This window comes from Ranitomeya variabilis, chromosome 5 (assembly GCF_051348905.1).
Source record: "Ranitomeya variabilis isolate aRanVar5 chromosome 5, aRanVar5.hap1, whole genome shotgun sequence".
NCBI classification, from domain to species: Eukaryota; Metazoa; Chordata; class Amphibia; order Anura; family Dendrobatidae; genus Ranitomeya; species Ranitomeya variabilis.
Window position 1 is genome coordinate 341,098,462 of NC_135236.1, and position 20,395 is coordinate 341,118,856.

The 20,395-nt window shown below is 40.6% G+C and overlaps 1 protein-coding gene across 1 annotated transcript in view; it reads right to left on the bottom strand.

Annotated features, from left to right (window-relative positions):
- MUC19 (mucin 19, oligomeric) overlaps positions 1 to 20,395 on the bottom strand; it is a 763,086-nt gene that overhangs the window by 225,755 nt on the left and 516,936 nt on the right. Inside the window, exons 46-48 of the mRNA XM_077264813.1 lie at positions 3,333 to 3,362; positions 2,638 to 2,664; positions 2,066 to 2,110 (exon numbers count right to left, since the gene is read on the bottom strand). Coding sequence (XP_077120928.1) covers positions 2,066 to 2,110; positions 2,638 to 2,664; positions 3,333 to 3,362 — 102 coding nt within the window. The remainder of the gene's footprint in view (positions 1 to 2,065; positions 2,111 to 2,637; positions 2,665 to 3,332; positions 3,363 to 20,395) is intronic.

Here is a 20,395-nt window from a genome sequence, read left to right on the forward strand (position 1 = left end):
GTTATATCAGCTAAGTCTGCCTTTTGCTTTTTGCTATTTGTTTTGGTTTTGTATTTTTGTCCAGCTTGTTCCAAATCTATATCCTGACCTTTGCTGGAAGCTCTAGGGGGGCTGGTGTTCTCCCCCCGGACCGTTAGACGGTTCGGGGGTTCTTGAATTTCCAGTGTGGATTTTGATAAGGTTTTTGTTGACCATATAAGTTACCTTTCTTTATTCTGCTATTAGTAAGCGGGCCTCTCTGTGCTAAACCTGGTTCATTTCTGTGTTTGTCATTTCCTCTTACCTCACCGTCATTATTTGTGGGGGGCTTCTATCCAGCTTTGGGGTCCCCTTCTCTGGAGGCAAGAAAGGTCTTTGTTTTCCTCTACTAGGGGTAGCTAGATTCTCCGGCTGGCGCGTGTCATCTAGAATCAACGTAGGAATGATCCCCGGCTACTTCTAGTGTTGGCGTTAGGAGTAGATATATGGTCAACCCAGTTACCACTGCCCTATGAGCTGGATTTTTGTATTCTGCAGACTTCCACGTTCCTCTGAGACCCTCGCCATTGGGGTCATAACAGTTTCCCTCTATCTCCACCCTTCTCTGGCCCTCTGAAGCCAGAGCTGTCAAATACAGAAGAAGGGATGGAGATAGAGGGAAAATAAGCAAGTGGGAAGGTGAATTTAAATGATTGGCCCCGCCGTGAAACAGAGAGGAGGGATTCTGTGCTGACAGGGTCCCTTTAAACGTCCCCTCTCATACTCACCTTCAGACATCGTCATCAATTTTCAGCACCAATCTGGTCTTATGGTACCATCTTGTAAGCACAGCTTCTGACTGGCTAGAAGTCAAAAGCTAAGTCATAAGCTGCCAAAACAGTCTACCTTGTCATGGTGGCGGCTGAAAAAATCTTTTGGCTTTACAGACATAGGTATGTGATATGGTGTTAATGTGTGATTGATGAAGACGTGGTGCAGGAATTTTTCCAAGAGTGGGCGGTGGGACTGTGGAAGTTTTGAGGGGTGGAGGTGGAGCTTGATGGAGGCAGAGATAAGGCTGGAGTCTCAAGGGGGCCCAAAATTTTGACAGTAAGGGGTAGCCCTGAACAGTATTATACACAAAAATGTATTGAACATTCATTCTCCAACTCTAATGGAAATAAGTTCTTGCACCTTTTCCTATTCTCTTGAAAGCTTATCTTGATATCTTTTATCTTATAGAAGGCCTGCTGATCTTCTCTGTGAATCATCCAGCAGTAATCGCCCATCATGTTCACTTTCTATCTATATCTACCTCAGAATGGTTGCTCCATCTCCTTGATATCCTGATTAAATCTTTCTCCATGCTTTTCGCTAACAGCACCAAGGTTTTCAGGAAAGTAGTCCAAATTGGAATTAAAAAAATGTAACTTTAAATTCACCAAAAAACCCAAGGCTTTAAAAGTTTTCCTCATGCTCTCCACAATGGAATTAAATTTTGGATCTTTGTTGTTACCTAGAAATTTCTTCAAAACTTCTCTGAAAGATTCCCAAGTCCTTTTCTCAACATCTTTCATTTTTGTTTAGATCCAAGAAGTATCATTTCTCCTTGCAGAGAGTGACATGTTAAGCATGTCGAGGTGAGGAGACTTAAAGCCTCAATGCTCCTCTGGGAAATATGCAAATTGTTTCTTCAGAGAGGAAGAGGACTAGAACTCTCATGCCACCTATTGGAAGTAGCAATCCTAACAGTCAATGTCGACCCTTTAATGAGCCTTGTAACGTGACTTAGGATAAAAGCCAAACCAGATTCTGTGGAGTGGTGGCAGGCAAGCTTTAGTAGGATCAACTAAACTTTCTGCAACTATGTTCTCTTGTCCAGGTTGCAAAGATGTTCTCGTTCGCCAACCTTTTTGTCTCCAGTGATGAGGCATGGGTAATTTGTGTATGCTCCTGGCTGCCAAAGGAGCAAATAAAGCTTTCATATCACTACATACTGACCAACCTTTTTCAAACTATTTTATCATTGTAGACCTGTGTAATTGTATGATTATTTTATTAGGCTTAGGCAACAAAGAGGTGCTTTTATTTTTTGCATGACACTTACCTCCTGATTCAGTTTGTACACAATAAGGAGATCCTGGCTCACAGCCTGTAAGTAAAGGATTAATAAGATATAATCTAAACAAAATCTTATTTTTTAAAGTTGTTGTCAGTGATTTTATTGAAAACAAGTTGTAAGCTCCGGGAACCTCAAAATAGAAAGAGATGTTAGCTTTTTGAAAGACCCAGGAAAAAAAATATTTTGGCGGTAATTTTTTACGAGGAAGAGGCAGATGAAAATGAGAATGCTCATTTCTTCCATAGACTCCCACAGACTCCACAAGAAAAATCCAGGTGCTTGGCCCCTCCAGGTTTGCCCATGTTAAATGAGTCTAGTGTTCAGGAAGGTCCAGGTGCACATCTGAGGCGCAGGCATGAGAGTATTTAGATTTAAGCTGCAAATTTCTAGGAAATTCCACAGCATATTTGCCATAGCCAAATCTGTGACAAGTGAACATTCTGTCACTGGGATATTAAAACAATCAGTATGAAAGATTAATAGAAGCTTTTCCAAGATTTTCTATAGCATAAAAATATTAAAACTATATTTAAAGACAGCATTGTGTTATATTTTACCTATATGTGGTTCATGTTCAGGAATTTCTGAGCATAGAAAAAACATATTTTAGAAAATTAGTAAGATGCTGGTTTTTAAAATGAGATATTTAACATATAAACAGAAAGTTATATGAATAAGTGCCCAGAGAAAGAGCAAGAAAATTATGAAAATGATAAAATAAACATTACTAAAAAGTAAACATCATTATGTTTTGTTATGTTATATTTATTAAACACTTCATGAAGCAATTTCAAAATGATTAAGATTTTTAAAACATTTTTAAACATTAATGAAAACAAAAACCTCAGGTAGATTCAGATCCAGAGTTAATAGTATATTAAGGAAATATCTATAATAGTGATTTCTGTGGCATACAAATAACTAAGAAAACTAGAATATTAGTGCACAAAGAATAATCACATTGATTGGAGCTAATGTTTCTAACCATCCAATGGCACATGTAAGGCATAACTGTGGCAGAAATAAAGTCATCAGATTTACATTTGAGCCATGGATTAATTGAAAATACCACATGTCCAATTGTTCATAAGAAACTCTTTGATAGTGAAACATGCTTTAAGTAGTTCATGAAATCCATTTCAAGAGCTAAATATTGCAAAAAAAATGTTGGCATGCATTCTTTAAAATTAAATTATCATAAAAAAGATTATTTTTAGAAATTAATTTTAAAAAATATTATCGTATACTTTACCCATTTCAATTTGGAATTCAAAAATGTATTCTGGAATAATGAGAATAAACAAAATCATTTTATGAAATCAGTAAAATGCTGACTTAGTGAATTGAATTCAATCATACATAATTAGAAAATTGGCTAAAAAAATTAAAGGAATAGATATTGAAATACAGTATATGAAAGTAAGGTAGAAATATTTTAACAGCAGTATATTTCAGATAAACTGTTGCATTTAATGTATGCTTCTTGGTGGAAATACACAAGTAATTTTGCTATGATGACTCTAAAACAAAAAAAAGAAAGCCTGGGAAATAATATATAATAAGAAGCTGCAGATCATAATTCTTACAATACATTTACATTTTTGCTACAGTAGTGTTTTCTGTGAATGCTTTTGTAAAAAAAAGATCTAAATGTATCTATTACTTTCTTATTCCAGGAAAAGAAAAAATGTTACCAAAATGATAATCTCTTGAGCGATCATAAGATACGCTCCCCAAAAAAAGAAAAATGCCTAATAAGCAACAACTCTTAACATGTCTTATAACATGGTTTTGTGTAACAAATTCTCTTAAGCCCTTTGATACTGTACATGTACTAAGAGAGCAACAATGTGAAAATGCTAAACATAAATGTGAATTCAGATGTATAAGAAAATCTCTTGATTCTACACCAAAGTTTTGTAGAATAATCATCTTATGGTAAAACACTCAATTGAATGTCTTATCTTTGTCCTTACTTCTTTTTATACAACAGCTAAACTTTTAACTAATTCAATTGCTTTACAAGAGTAACATACAGCTCTGGCAAAAATTAAGAGACCACCACATCTAAACACTGTCATGGGCAGCCCAATCTTCAGACCTGAACCTCATTGAAAACCTCTGGAATGTAATCAAGAGGATGATGGATAGTCACAAGCCATCAAACAAAGAAGAACTGCTTAAATTTTTGCACCAGAAGCAGTGTGAAAGACTGGTGGAAAGCATGCCAAGACGCATGAAAGCTGTGATGTGATTAAAAATCATGGTTATTCCACAAAATATTGATTTCTGAACTCTTCCTGAGTTAAAACATTAGTATTGTTGTCTCTAAATGATTATTAACTTGTTTTCTTTGCATTATTTGGGGTCTGAAAGCAGTGGGGATTTTTTTTGTATTTTTGACCATTCGCCTTTTCAGAAAAAAAATACAACATTTATTGCTTGGAAATTCAGAGACATGTTGTCAGTAGTTTATAGAATAAAAAAAATTACATTGTACTCAAAAATATACCTATAAAGAGAAAAATCAGACAAACTGAACATTTTGCAGTAGTCTCTTAATTTTTGCCAGAGCTGTATGTCATGAAATAATAGCACAGGTATGCAACATTTGGGTTTATGAAAATTGTTTCAAGTCCAATGACTAATTCTTATGTTTTTTTAAGCCCTGATTTAAAAAATACTAGCATTTTTAACCAACATGTATGGATTTTGAAATTTAAGTACAAACAAAATAAACAAGAAAAATCATTATCATAGCCAAAAATGTAAACAATATTAAAGAAAAAAATATATTAAACTTTAATTCTGCAACTTTATTGTAAATTAATTATTGCGCCTTTTCCTTCTCTCTACAAAGCTTATTGCTATACCTTTTCTCATATAGAAGGTCTTCCGATCTTCGCTGTGTAGCATCAGCAGTAGTTGCTAGTGATAGGCAAGCACTAAAATGCTCGAGTGCTCATTGCTCGGGTCGAACAATTTGTAATACTTGGGTACTTGGACAGAACAACGAGCCCAAAGTAAGTCTATGGAAGACCCGAGCATTTTTTCCCACAATCCCCCCATTGGTCCTTTTAAGGTCTATAAATGACTGAAAATGATGGAAACACTGCTCAAATGACATGGGAACATCATGGTAAATGTCCCTGGAAGCATTTCTGACTCCTACGTAAGTCACAGCTGTAAACAAAGTTGTTAGAGTTGCATGCCATTTTTACAGGCACACCAAAAACATACAAAACAAAACCCAAATGGATATTGCTGGGAAATATGTTAAGGAACATCCTTTCCAGGGTAATGACTTGTATATAAGGCAAAATAATTAACCCCAAACAAAAATGTTTCTCCACCATTTAGGCTATGTTCATACGCAGCGTTTTTTATGTGTTTTTCAACTTTAGCATTGCTTTCAACCAATACAAATGCATTCACTGGGTAAGGTCATTGGAACATTTAACAATCCTGGCTGGCCATGTGTTGTGTGACACATAAGCAGACACATCTTGTTTCATTTATCAAGGAGGAACTCTTAAAGTCACAGAGCTTATTTTTAGAGGGGGATCAGGTGGCATTAATCTTCTTAAAGGTCCATTAAACAGTGGGTCTCCTATACTGTTATTGCCTATGCAGTGAGTGGCAGGGATGCCAAAATTAGGACACACCCTTTCACGAGACGTATAGGATGGCCTCCAGAAAAAATGTTGCATTGAATGAAAGGCCTGGCCTGCCCCAAAGTTACATGCACCCCAATAACCATTTCAGCAGACGTACTTGACGGCCTTTAGGGCCTCATGGCAAAATTGTTTCCATTATAAGAAAGTGTGTCTCCCATACTGTTTGCTTATGCACTGAATGCAAGGCCTGCCCTGCACAAATGTTTTATGCACCCCAATAACCATTTCAGCAGATGGACTTGAGGGCCTCATGACAAAATTGTTCCCATTAGAAGAAAGTGTATCTCCCATACTGTTTTCTTATGCATTGAATGCAAGGCCTGGCCTGCCCCAAAGTTACATGCACCCCAATAACCCTTCCAGCAGACATACTTTACCACCTCATGACAAAATTGTTCCCATTAAAAGAAAGCGTGTCTCCCATACTTTTTGCTTATGCACTGAATTCAAGGCCTGCCCTGCATCAATGTTACATGCACCCCAATAACCCTTTCAGCAGACATACTTTACCGCCTCATGACAAAATTGTTCCAATTAGAAGAAAGTGTGTCTCCCATACTGTTTGCTTATGCATTTAATGCAAGGCTTGCCCTGCACCAAAGTTACATGCACCCCAATAACTATTTCAGCAGACGTACTTGAGGGCATCATGACAAAATTGTTCCCATTAGAAGAAAGTGTGTCTCCCATACTGTTTGCTTATGCATTGAATGCAAGGCCTGCCCTCTACCAATGTTATATGCACTCCAATAACCATTTCAACAGACGGACTTGAGGGTTTCATGACAAAATTGTTCCCATTGTAAGAAAGTGTGTCTCCTATACTGTTTGCTTATGCACTGAATGCAAGGCCTGCCCTGCACAAATGTTATATGCACCCCAATAACCACTTCAACAGATGGACTTGAGGGCCTCATGACAAAATTGTTCCCATTAGAAGAAAGTGTGTCTCCCATACTGTTTGCTTATGCATTGAATGCAAGGCCTGGGCTGCCCCAAAGTTACATGCACCCCAATAACCCTTTCAGCAGACGTACTTTACCACCTCATGACAAAGTTGTTCCCATTAGAAGAAAGTGTTTCTCCTATACTGTTTGCTTATGCATTTGATGCAAGGCCTGCCCTGCACCAAAGTTACATGCACCCCAATAACCCTTTCAGCAGACGTACTTGACGGCCTTTTGGGCCTCATGGCAAAATTGTTTCCATTATAAGAAAGTGTGTCTCCCATACTGTTAGCTTATGCACTGAATGCAAGGCCTGCCCTGCACAAATGTTGTATGCACCCCAATAACCATTTCAACAGACGGACTTGAGGGCCTCATGACAAAATTGTTCCCATTAGAAGAAAGTGTATCTCCCACACTGTTTTCTTATGCATTGAATGCAAGGCCTGGCCTGCCCCAAAGTTACATGCACCCCAATAACCCTTCCAGCAGACATACTTTACCACCTCATGACAAAATTGTTCCCATTAAAAGAAAGTGTGTCTCCCATACTTTTTGCTTATGCACTGAATGCAAGGCCTGCCCTGCATCAATGTTACATGCACCCCAATAACCCTTTCAGCAGACATACTTTACCGCCTCATGACAAAATTGTTCCCATTAGAAGACAGTGTGTCTCCCATACTGTTTGCTTATGCATTTAATGCAAGGCTTGCCCTGCACCAAAGTTACATGCACCCCAATAACTGTTTCAGCAGACGTACTTGAGGGCATCATGACAAAATTGTTCCCATTAGAAGAAAATGTGTCTCCCATACTGTTTGCTTATACATTGAATGCAAGGCCTGCCCTCTACCAATGTTATATGCACTCCAATAACCATTTCAACAGATGGACTTGAGGGTTTCATGACAAAATTGTTCCCATTGTAAGAAAGTGTGTCTCCTATACTGTTTGCTTATGCACTGAATGCAAGGCCTGCCCTGCACAAATGTTATATGCACCCCAATAACCATTTCAACAGATGGACTTGAGGGCCTCATGACAAAATTGTTCCCATTAGAAGAAAGTGTGTCTCCCATACTGTTAGCTTATGCATTGAATGCAAGGCCTGGGCTGCCCCAAAGTTACATGCACCCCAATAACCCTTTCAGCAGACGTACTTTACCACCTCATGACAAAATTGTTCCCATTAAAAGAAAGTGTGTCTCCCATACTGTTTGCTTATGCACTGAATGCAAGGCCTGCCCTGCATCAATGTTACATGCACCCCAATAACCTTTTCAGCAGATGTACTTTACCGCCTCATGACAAAATTGTTACCATTAGAAGAAAGTGTTTCTCCTATACTGTTTGCTTATGCATTTGATGCAAGGCTTGCCCTGCACCAAAGTTACATGCACCCCAATAACCCTTTCAGCAGACGTACTTGAGGGCATCATGACAAAATTGTTCCCATTAGAAGAAAGTGTGTCTCACATACTGTTTGGTTATTCATTGAATGCAAAGCCTGATGGCCACAAAGTTAAGCAAACAATATAGGAGACACACTTTGTTATTATGGGAACAATTTTGTCATGAGGCCCTCTAGTACATCTGCTGAAATGGTTATCGGGGTGCATTTATGCACTGAATTCAAGGCCTGGCCTGCACCAATGTTACATGCACCCCAATAACCGCTTAAAACCATGTACTGGATGGCCACATGAAACAAAAGATTCCATAAGGTTTGTCCATGAAGTGAATGCAAGGCCTGGCCCTAATTTGCACGCACCACAACCCCCACTTGGAAGAAACGAGGAGGAGTGTTTCATAAAAAAAATGTACATTACAAAGGAGCGGTTCTTCTATACTTGGAATGCCCATACACTAAGTGTATGAGCTGACAAACATTTCCCCCTGGGGGGTACATATCAACATAGTGTATATTTTTTTTTAGGGGCATTATAAACACCTTGGAAAACAGTAACATGGTTTCCTATACAGTTGCTGCTGGTAAGGTGCAGATTTTTATTAAGACTATGGCGGACGAATCGTTGGATGAAGTGATCAAGAAAAGGGGCATGGTGTCGGCAGGAATGGTAACGTACAGGATTAATAACAGCGGTGGCTATGGGAGGTATGACATCCAGGATACAGCCTACAATGATTAGTCATTTAGCCGGCCCACCACCAATTACCCGACTGTGTTTCACGCCCGTCAGAAGATAGGTGTAACAGATGTGTGTGTGTGGAGCCCGGCATAAAAATGCCTGTAAAAAATATGTTGCCAAAGATGTACGTGTCCGTATAAAGGGCAAACTGCAACATGTTCGTGAGATGCTGAATTAGAGAAAGCAGATCAGTGTTGGAGGAAAGCCAAACAAATTGATGGATGCTCGTGAAAAACTAAGATTAAAGAGGAGTGCACCGTCCGTAACTATCAACACACCCGTGGCACAAGGTTCTTCATCTTCAGCCATACATATTACCAATAATATCAAAATGTCACAGACGAAAATTATTTGTTCAAGTGTAACAAACACGGTTAAAGGAATGCCACTAAATGTAGATAACCACCAACCTGGGAAACACCAGATTTGTTCTTTACAAGATTTGGATGATGATAGTATTGATGACGATTTTAAACTTTGCCACATCCCCACCAAGAAGATAAAGATCACAGCTGCAAACAATGTTCAAAAAAGGCTGTGAATGTCTAGAAATTCATTTTCTCTTGGGCAAACTTTCCCTCTTACTAAAGTGATACAGAAAAATGCATACATAGCTCTCATGTCTACTCAGCGTGAGATGTTGAAAGATGATGTATTCTGTGTTGTCCATGTCCACTTTTTGAAAGCGAACAGAAAAGAAGGATGAAATAGCGGGAAGACGTGTGATTTGGGTCAGTAAGGAGGTGATGTCAGGTACAGATAGGTAGATCTTTGTGTCTTCGGCGTACTGATGATATTGCAAACCATGCCAATACGTAAGCTGTCCCAGGCTGAAGATGTAGATGGAGAAGAGTAGGGGTCCTAGAACCTTGCCGGGGGAACACCGAAAGACAGGGGTCGAGGTCAGGTGGTGTGGGAGATGAAGACACTGAATGTCCCCGTAACAATCTGGTTGTTTTTTAAAGACTCTGCCAATAACCCAAAAAAGGCCATTTGCACCACCGGCCATATCTGCATCAGCAGGGATAGCAAAACTGCTAGTTTAACCACCAACATCATGATCAGGCACATGGCAGGAAAGCACCCAACTTTGTAGGCCGAAAACTAGGCTCCATGACCAGTGTATGCGGGTGATACCACTGCTTCTTCCGCTGTTGTGCGTGCAAGCCAATCCCCCGTCCATGGTGCATGCAAAGATGCCTACTGCCCTGCATCTGTAGTTGCACCATCAAGAAGCATGACAACGTCCCTGTCCCAGTGCAGGGTTCAGTTGTCCATATCCCAGTCCTTGGAACGCAAGTGGAAATACGCAGCCAACGCCACACAGGCCAGAGTACTAAATTCACACATTTCTCATCTGCTTGCACTCGAAATCTTGTATTTTAGGCTCATGGGAAATGGAAGCTTTCCACAACCTGATGGTGGCATTTGTCACAAGGTACTCGGTCCCCAGCAGCCACAATTTCTCCTGGTCTGCTGGCATGGCATTACACAAGCAAGCATGTGTCCCACAACAGTACCCGAGCCCCCAACAATGCTGTTACTGGGAAAGTGCACCTAACCATGGACACGTGGACAAGTGCTTGTGGGCAGGGATGGTACATCTCGCTGACAGCACTGGGGGTTAGTGTAGAGGAAGCCATGACCCAGTTGGACATTGGGAGACCATGTCACATATGTACAGTATGCAGGGATGTTACATCTCACTGTTGGCACACTGGATTAACATAGTGGAAGTGGGGACCCAGTCACACAAAACATCTCTGTAGGGGACATGGATGTCAGACATATGTACCATCCTCCAAAACTTTGAGGAATCCACCAAGATGGTGAGCAGCAACGTCTTCATCCTGCTTATCTGTGTACTAATAATAATATTTATATTAATTTATATAGCGCCAACATATTTACAGTTTTACAGTTTCAAACATAACAGTCTTAAGTAACAGCGATAACAATAATACAATTAGACCAAAATAAAATGACCCTGCTCGTGACAGCTTACAATCTACAATAAGTAACAACGATGACAATAATTTAAAAAAAAAAAAGGTCCTGCTCCTGACATCTTACAATCTACATTGAGGTGGGGGAGATAAAAACTACAGGGGTGTATTTACAATAATGTGTTTACAATGATATATTTACAATGATAGTACTGAGGTTAGTCGAAAGTTGTGGAGGCCTGAGGACAAGGAGGAGGAGAGCATGGTCACTCATCCTCTTGGTGAGGACACGGAAGTATTGACTGTTACCAGTCTTGCATGCATGGCTGAGTTTATGTTACACTGCCTTTTCTGTCACCCTTGCATTCTCAAAATTTTGGGTAATATTCAATACTGATTGGTGACACTTCTAGACCCACGCTACAAGGAGAACTTTATATCTCTTATTCAATAGGGTGGACAGGTGCACTAAAATGTTGCAGGACCAGAGGGCCCTTCTTTCAGAATTATTTAAACAATTCCCATCTGAAAACGCTGGCAGCAGAGGTCACAGACACAGTTTGTTGGCAAAGCAAGGAGTACAGGTGAGGGAGACACAACTCCAATTCAGCAGAGGCAGTGGAACACTGGCAAAGTTCTGGGAGAGTTTTCTCAGACCCTCCCATTACCCTGGCCCTGAGGCACGGGGGGACTCTCACAAGGAGTGCAAAGTTTGGAAAATGCTGAGGGAGTACCTTGCTTACTGTACCAATGTCCTCTGTCATTCCTCTGCGCCTTATATTTATTGGTTAGCAAAACTGAACACGTGACATGAACTGGCTCGCTCTCCTGCACACGTGCGCTGTACTCACGGTCATGTAGCGCACGGCACCTTACTCTCTGGCGGTCACTGGGCACACGGCGCCTTGCTCTCTGGCAGTACCACTTTTAGTGGTGGGAGCCATTGGGATAAGCCCTTTGTGGCGCCAGTGCTCTAAACACGGAGCACACTGCTCAGCCTCCTATGTGATGCTTATCCACACCAAAAATCTCTGCTGTCGTGCCTGCTTTCTCTTAAGCTGGCCCCCCTGCCTCTAGGTCACCTGGTCTGTCTGCTGCAGTTCATCGCAGCGCCGGCAAGCTGGGGACACACTCCTGTTTTACGTGCTTTTTCCCTCAGCTTCCAGCCAGGTTCCCTGTCTAAACATGCCCCCTCTTCTTGGGTAATAGGGCCTGTCCGTTCCCCTATTTCTTCCCCTGGGAAACAGGGGACGCAGACTTGACATTTCCGGACCTGGCGCAGCACAGGTACCCGCAGTCCAGTCATCCTGAGTCCATACATATCTGGCCAATCAGTTCTTTAATGCAAGCATCATAGAAGGCATGTTCTAATTTTCAAGAGCAAATTGTACATTACATTCAGAACAGTTTCATTTTGAAGGACTTTGTGGCTCATATCAATCCATAAGATGAAACTAGTCTCATACTTCAAAATTTTGGTGGTAAATCATTTCCGCACAGATAGGTTGTGTATGTTCTGACTTCTGTAACATCATTTGGGTGATAACTTTTCATACCTATTTGCTTCGCAACATATTGATCTTTTTCTTCAAGGCTTCAGAATATAATGTTGCAAAACTGAAAGCAAGTTGGTGAAGTGTGTGTTAACTGAAATGTGAAAGTAATTGTCATCTTTCCTATTTCTCCATTGCTTGTGTGGCTAACCACCTTATTGATCTTATTTTGTTTCTTTGGCAAGAAAACAACAGCTCCATCAATACCACATGCTTTTCCTATTAATTCATCATGCTGGTAAAGTAGAAGTGAGATTACTGATCTACATAAAATCTGTGGACTGTAGTCAACATGACACTGTGACAAGACCCACCAGGGTCTATCTACCAATTTGACATAGTGTAGTTTGTGCACAGCTGAACATAGTTGCGAAAAAAAAAAGATTTTGATTCAATAACATGTTGGATGGATTGTCCAGTGGAAACACCCATATAGTAGAAGCCACATCTACGACCACAACGCTTTCCAATTGACACCTCTTGAAATACAGCCAAAATGTCAAAATCTCTAGCTTCTGTTCTAGAGACTGCAGGGGCTCCTTTTTTACATCCTTATCCAACAAGTTCAGAATTAGTAGGTGATGGATTGTCAGAATCCGGCCCAGGAACACATGGCTTAAGTAGTTGCGAGTCCTGGCCCCGTGCTCTTCCACATGCTCTTGATCTGGCTCTTCCAGTCACGATTTAATCTAGAAGATTTCACCTTCGTAATCCAGAGACAGAATACAACACTGCCCAAGCATCTGCGCAGTGACTGCCTCTTGGCAGAAGATGATGGTGGTAGTAGATGGTGCATTTAAGACACAGTCCTGAAGCAGCCATAACAACTTGAAACAGAAGTATTTTTACCAAGATACCACACTGTAAAATATGTGGCCTGTGTTTTTATTTTGTCCCCCAAAAAAGTGTACAGAAATAGGGTCACAGACAGCAAATACAGTGGAATGTAGCTCTGAAAAGACACAATTTGTAGGCCACAGATACATCTGGTGTTTGAGTGAGATACCAGACATTTCAATATGTGCCCTGTATTTTTAAAATTTGCACCCCTAAATAGTGTACAGAACTAGGGTAACAGACAGCAAATACAGTGGAATGTAGGCCTGAAATGCAGCAATTTGTAAGCCACAAATATCTCAGCCGCCTGACAGTGATACCAGACTGTTCAATATGTGGCCTGTATTTTTAAATTTTATACCCCAAAACAGTGTTTTGACCTAATGTAACACACAGCAAAAAGATGAGAATGAAAGCCTCAAAAGCACACTTTGTAGCCCACTGATAGATGAGGCATGTCACAGAGATACCAGACTGTTCAATATGTGGCCGATATTTTTTTATTTTTTACCATAAAATAGTGTATACTAGACCTAGAGTAGCAGACAGCAAAAAAAGTAGAATGTAGGCCTGAAAAGCAACTATTTTTAGAGCACAGATAGACCAGGAGTCTGACGGTGATATCACACTATTCAATATGTGGCCTGGAATTTTTTTTTTTTTACCCCAAAATAGTGTATAGACCTAGGGCAGTGGACAGCCAAAAAAGTGGAATGTAAGCCAGAAACGCAACTATTTGTAGCACACAGGTAGACAAGGAGTCTGACGGAGATATCACACTCTTCAATATGTGGCCTGTATTTTTTTATTTTAAACCCAAAAATAGCGTACAGAACTAGGGTAAGAAACAGCAAATACAGTGGAATGTAGGCCTGAATTGCCACAATTTGTAGGCCACAAATAGATCAGGCGTCTGACAGCCATACCAGACTGTTCAATACGTGACCTGTATTTTTTTAGTTTTTAACTCAAAATAATGTATAGACCTTGGGTACAAGGCAGCCAAAAAAGAGGAATGTAGGCCTGAATAGCAACTATTTGCAGAGCACAGATAGTCCAGGAGTCTGATGGAGATAACAGACTGTTCAATACGTGGCCTGTATTTTTTACCCCAAAATAGTGTATAGACCTAGGGTAGCAGACAGCCCAAAAAGTGTAATGTAGGCCTGAAAAGCAACTATTTGGAGAGCGCAGATAGACCAGGAGTCTGCCGGAGATAACAGACTGTTCAATATGTGGCCTGTATTTTTTAATTTTTTACCCCAAAATAGTGTATAGACCTAGGGTAGGAGACAGCCCAAAAAGTGGAATGTACGCCTGAAAAGCAACTATTTGGAGAGCACAGATAGACTAGGAGTCTGACGGAGATATCACACTCTTCAGTATGTGGCCTGGAGTTTTTCAATTTTTTTTACTCCAAAATACTGTATGGATCTAGGGTAGTGGACAGCCAAAAAAGTGGAATGTAGGCCTGAAAAGCAATTATTTGTAGTGCACAGATAGATCTGGAGTCTGATGGAGATAGAACACTGTTAAATATGTGGCCTGGATTTTTTGGGGCCCACCAAAATTGTGTCAATAAGTAGGCTATGACACAAAAAAAAGTTGTAGCATGAAAATTGTTAAATATTTGCGTGTGGCGTACAAAACAGATAAAGATTTTTTGGTCAGCAAAATGGTGTCCAAAAATGTAAGATACTGCAAAAAATACTGCATTATAAAAAAAAGGCCAGAATTTTCTGCACACTCAGATCTGATGCCTGGGACAAAAAAAGCAGTTTTAAATTGCTAGATTTTCACACTGTTGTATTAAAATGACCTGGCTGTAGTCTGCAGTGTGACTGAGCAGATAAATGTAGAAAAAAAGGGGGCTCTGGATTGCTTTGCAATAAAATTAGCAGGATTCAGGTGTCAAAACAAAAAAAAAGAATCCTAGCCACAGATACCTGCAGCTAGGTGTATATAAAATAGGCAGCAGCAGATAGTGATGGACCCTCTTGATACATGGAGTGAGATCTATATAGTCACATACAGTGCCTGCATGCCTTGCACTGATGTGGATATGCGCACATAGACTCCCCTGCCTACCTAGCACTGCAAACTATATACTCCCGAATTAGCCATAAGAAGGACTGTTGGTTTATCAGGATTCGTGGATTCTGTGATGGTAGACCCACACTAACTAATAAAAGAACAAATCTGGCCTTATCTCAGCAACAGCTCTCCCTCCACTAGCTGAGTCCGGAGCAGGGCGGTGTCAGGTCTCTTATAGACCTGATGACGCTGTGTGGCCAGCCAATCATTGTAATACCACAACAAAGATGGCTGCGGTATTGCAGTGCATGTCAGACAATCCCTGCATGTTCATTGACGCCAAAATTGCAGGGCGGAGACCAGAGCTCCTGACGAATAATCCCGGAAATGCTCGGAGCTCGCCGAGTACACCGAGCACCATGATACTCGGGTGAGTAATGAGTAGTGGCGAGCACGTTCGCTCATCAGTCATCACTAGTAGTCGCCCATCATGTTCACGTTCTGTCTGGTATAGTCATTCCATCTCCTTGCTATCCTGTTGAAATCTTTCACCTTGCTCTTCGCTAACAGTGTTGTATGAAAAGTAGTCCAAATGGGAATTTAAAAAATGTACCTTCATCAGAAAACCCAAGGCTTTAAAACTTTTCAGCATGTTCTCCATGATGGACTTAATTTTTGTATCTTTGCTGTTACCTAAAAATTTCTTCACAACTTCTTTAAAAGAATGCCAAGCCCTTTGCTCAACAGGTTTCATTTTTGTTTTTCACATGTTGTACTTCATGAGGTTACTAATTTCCGGACCCATGAAAATGCTTTTGTTCAGTATTGCTATGGACAGTCCCTGAAGCTTGATAGACTGAACAATGCACAATAGGAACTAGGAATTTCTGTATAGTTATGAAGTGAACCATCCTAAATAAAATGCAGGCAGTCCCTTTTAGGACAAAGTAGAAGGAAGATAGGTCAGCACTCCTTGTAGCTAATAGTGGTGCTCATGGAAAGTCAATGCAGAGTAAAGAAAACCAGGTCCAGGCACTCACGTGTTTGATAATTGCTTTTTTATTTCAATGCACAAATCCAATTATCTGTTTCAACCCATCCCAGGTCATCCCTATTCAAAAAAGCCTTCATTGAAATAAAAATGCAATTATCCAACATGTGAGTGCCAGGACCTGGCTTTTTTTCTCTTTTTAGGACAAAGGGCGATGCAGTGAAAAAGCAGTGTCAATTGTGCGTGGACAAAGAGTTATAGATTGGACAAATAATTAAGATAGGAAATTGTCTTTTCAGAGAGTTGGAGCAGAGGTACTTCTAATTACACATAGATAGCAAAATGGAAGGGGCTTTGACTACGACAAATACCCCCCAAAAATATGTAAGATAAACAGCAAAGGAACCGGGATAGGAAACAAATAATGATGTAAATAATATATTATATAGAAATAAAGCCAAAGAAATATATATAAGGATAAAATAGCCTTTATTTAGTTTTTGGCGGCTGGCACTACAACATGTGCCTGTACTTGTGTAGTTAAAAATATATAAAAGAATTATCAGGACGGACAATGGTATATACCAACTTGTGTAAGACTCAGAATAAGCAGCACAATATACCCACAGAAAAATGAATATTTATACATATATGTAGCTATTGTAAAGCTGCAGTAGCTTCGTACGCAGTGAAGAAGCAGTGACCCACAAATTCAAACACAAAAGTCTCTTTTATTGTGTTACTTCACACAGTCAATATAGTAAACGGCTTCTTCATACAGTCCATTAATAATGCATGGCTATATGACGCAGTCAATACACAGGCCGAACTTCCCACTGTCCAGTTTCCCTGGGTGACCGCACGCCGGTAACAAGTCACTGTACACACTCAGCGCACTGCACTCTTTATCCTCTGGAGTGCAGCCTCGTACTCATAAATGCATATAACTTCAGTGATCAGTTTACACCAGTTCAATGCAATACATTTCACATGGCTTTAGATTTGCGGTCCCTAAACAGGCCAGACTTCCCTTGTCCAGTTTCCCTGGGCGACTGCACGCCATCTCAGTCTCTATAGGTCTCCATACACACAGCCTCATATGTTGCAGACACTACTCATGCCAGCCCTCCTCTGACTAGTTCTCGTGGGTGTCCTGCATCGCTGTATCACAGTCTCTTACAGACTCTTAACTCACACAGTCGTACACAATTCAGGATATCCCCCGGGCAGCAGCCGGGCACCATATCCACCTGTTTGCAATCGTTGCACATGCTAGTCCTCTTTCGGGCACAGGACATCCACCTCCGGGCACAGAACATCCACCTCCGGGCACAGGACTGTCCACATCCGACTCCTACGGGCACAGGACATCCACCTCCGGGCACAGGACTGTCCACCTCCGGGCACAGGACTGTCCACATCCGAGACCAGTACTATGGACGATATGCATCTTTGTGTACGCTGCGGGTGCCAGGCTATTCAGCTGCCCTGGGTGCTGGCTCTGCTGGCCTCCATGCACTCTGCAGACCAGCACACACCAGTCTGACACTGATGTGCACCTCACACACCTGGCCTGACCTGGCCAGACACCTGACATGGCCTGCACGGCATGACACACCCATACCCACTACTGCAGGGTTTTTAAACACACACAAACCTGTGGCCTTTAGCCACATGGAAAACCCGGACCGGAAATCCATGACTCTCATGCACACCTATGGACTTCATCCGTCTGCATGCACATTCTGGGGAGAACAAACAGCGCCCCCTAGCTGCATCAGAGGCCACAGCCTCACACTATATATAACTACATCTCATAGGTACACAGTCATGTGGAAAAACGCAAATTTGCAAATATGCAAAGAGACAAAAATGTACAAAAGTGTATAGTGCCAACAGTCTATAAACTTGGAAGTGAGTACAGTATACCCACAAAAATAAAATATAAATATATATATATATATATATGTATACATATAGTTGTATATAGCTATATCTCATAAGTACACAGCCATGTGTATTGCAAATGTGCAATATTATAAAAACACAAAAGGGTGTACAATGCCAAACAATGTGTGGAGGTGATGGAAAAAAGGGGGGCAATATGCTAATGTAAACAAAAATAAATAAGGGTGATAAAACAAACTTAGGCTGGTAACTAACTAACGATGGAAAGGGAAAATATATCTATGTGTATGAGCGGTATATACTGCCTTACATTATACGTGTAAAGTACCAAGGACAATATGTGAAGGAATATAACTTATATGATGGGAGTGAAAATAGTGCAATATGTAACCGAGCATAAGGGGCGTGTAAACTTGTGCTACGGGCTGGGTAAATGAGGAAAATATAATAAAAGACAATAAAGGGAAAAGCGACTGTAATGGGCCAAAGTTGTGCTAAGCATAAATGAAGAAAATAATTCATGATATTTATACCTGATAATGTCCGTCCCTCCAAGTACAGAGCACCCCGACGCGTGTTTCGGATTAAGCTGGTGTTTTAGGCTGAGGGCGGGAATTCTCGAAGCATGCACAGCGGAAGTGACGCGGAGGGAAATGAAGTGGTCTGCACTCCATCGGCAGGAAGTGGGCCTAGTATGCGTTCCACTGTCCTTCCAGTTTGCATTCCAAAACTCAGGGACTTACATTCCACTGTCCTAGTTGCCCGATAGTGTGCGCTCCAAATCTAGGAAATTTGCGTTTCACCATGAAGTATACATAATATACTTTATTACGTCTTGTGTATTATGCGCTGAACATTAAGATAAGTAGCAGGTTGTTAGAAAGTGGAATGAATGATAGCTTGTGGCCAATGGTTTTGCAGTCAGATAGGGAGAGAGATCTATAGTAGGGACCAAGGAGACATTTGCAAGTATATTTTCAATATAATCGACTCTGTAAAAAGGCACATCATAATTAGTAATGCAGCACAAACAAATAGGTATGTCATAATATAAAATCTGACAACTCAATCATATATTCAACAACTGCAATAAAATGGAAAGACAAATTCAGGTAATTCGGAAAGGAATATTAGAGTTTAAGTAAAGGATAGCAGGTCATATTCCCTATTCAGAGCTTTGGGGCTAAGGGTTTGCAGTTCGTGTATCCAGAATGTTTCCCTCTGTTTAGCCATACGAACCCTATCACCCCCTTGTGAAAGTGGGCATAAGGATGAAAAGTATGGACAAAAGGAATAAGACTCTCTGTTTCAGGGTGTGTGATTATCTCTGGGTGCATAGATTCATTGAGTAAGTTAGTAGGATATCCATTTTCTGTAAATTTGGAGTGCATTTCTTTCAATCTCTTCAATTTTTTCCTGTTTTAAGAGGTCCTCTAATATCAAGGATTTTAGTTAGAGCTGATATAGGTGGATCCAGACCCAAACTTACCCAACGGTTTTTGCAAACTCCGAAGACTGGTACCATTCCCTGCCTACAATGCCATCAATGCAATAATGTATTGAGGGGCAATATCTTTTACCATCGTCACTCGGGAAAAAATATGACATCAGGGATTTTACAACATGTGATACATCTTACGTCATTTACGTTATTAAGTGTCCATGTGGCCTAGTGTATATAGGTGAAACAACTCAACCTATCAAAGACAGGATTTCTAAACATAAATCCACCATTCGCTGCAAAAATCTCCTCTTGCCTTTACCTGCCCATTTTAATTAAGCAGGTCACAGTATCTCCCAACTCCTTATGCCCACTTTCACAAGGGGGTGCTAGGGTACTTATGCTTAAACAGAGGGAAGCATTCTGGACACACGAACTGCAAACCCTTAGCCCCAAAGGTCTGAATAGGGAATATGACCTGCTATCCTTTACTTAAAATTCCTTTCGGAATTACCTGAATTTGTCTTTCCATTTTATTGCAGTTGATGAATATATGATTGAGTTGTCAGATTTTATATTATGACATACCTATTTATTTATGCTGCATTACTAATTCTCATGTTCCTCTTTACAGAGCCGATTATATTGAAAATCTACTTGCAAATGTCTCATTGGCCTCTACTACAGATCTCTCTCCCTATCCAACTGCAAAACCATTGGCCACAAGCTACCATTCATTCCACTTTCTAACAACCCGCAACTTTTCTTAATGTTCAGCACATAGTACACAAGACGTAATAAAGCATATTATGTATAGTTCATGGTGAA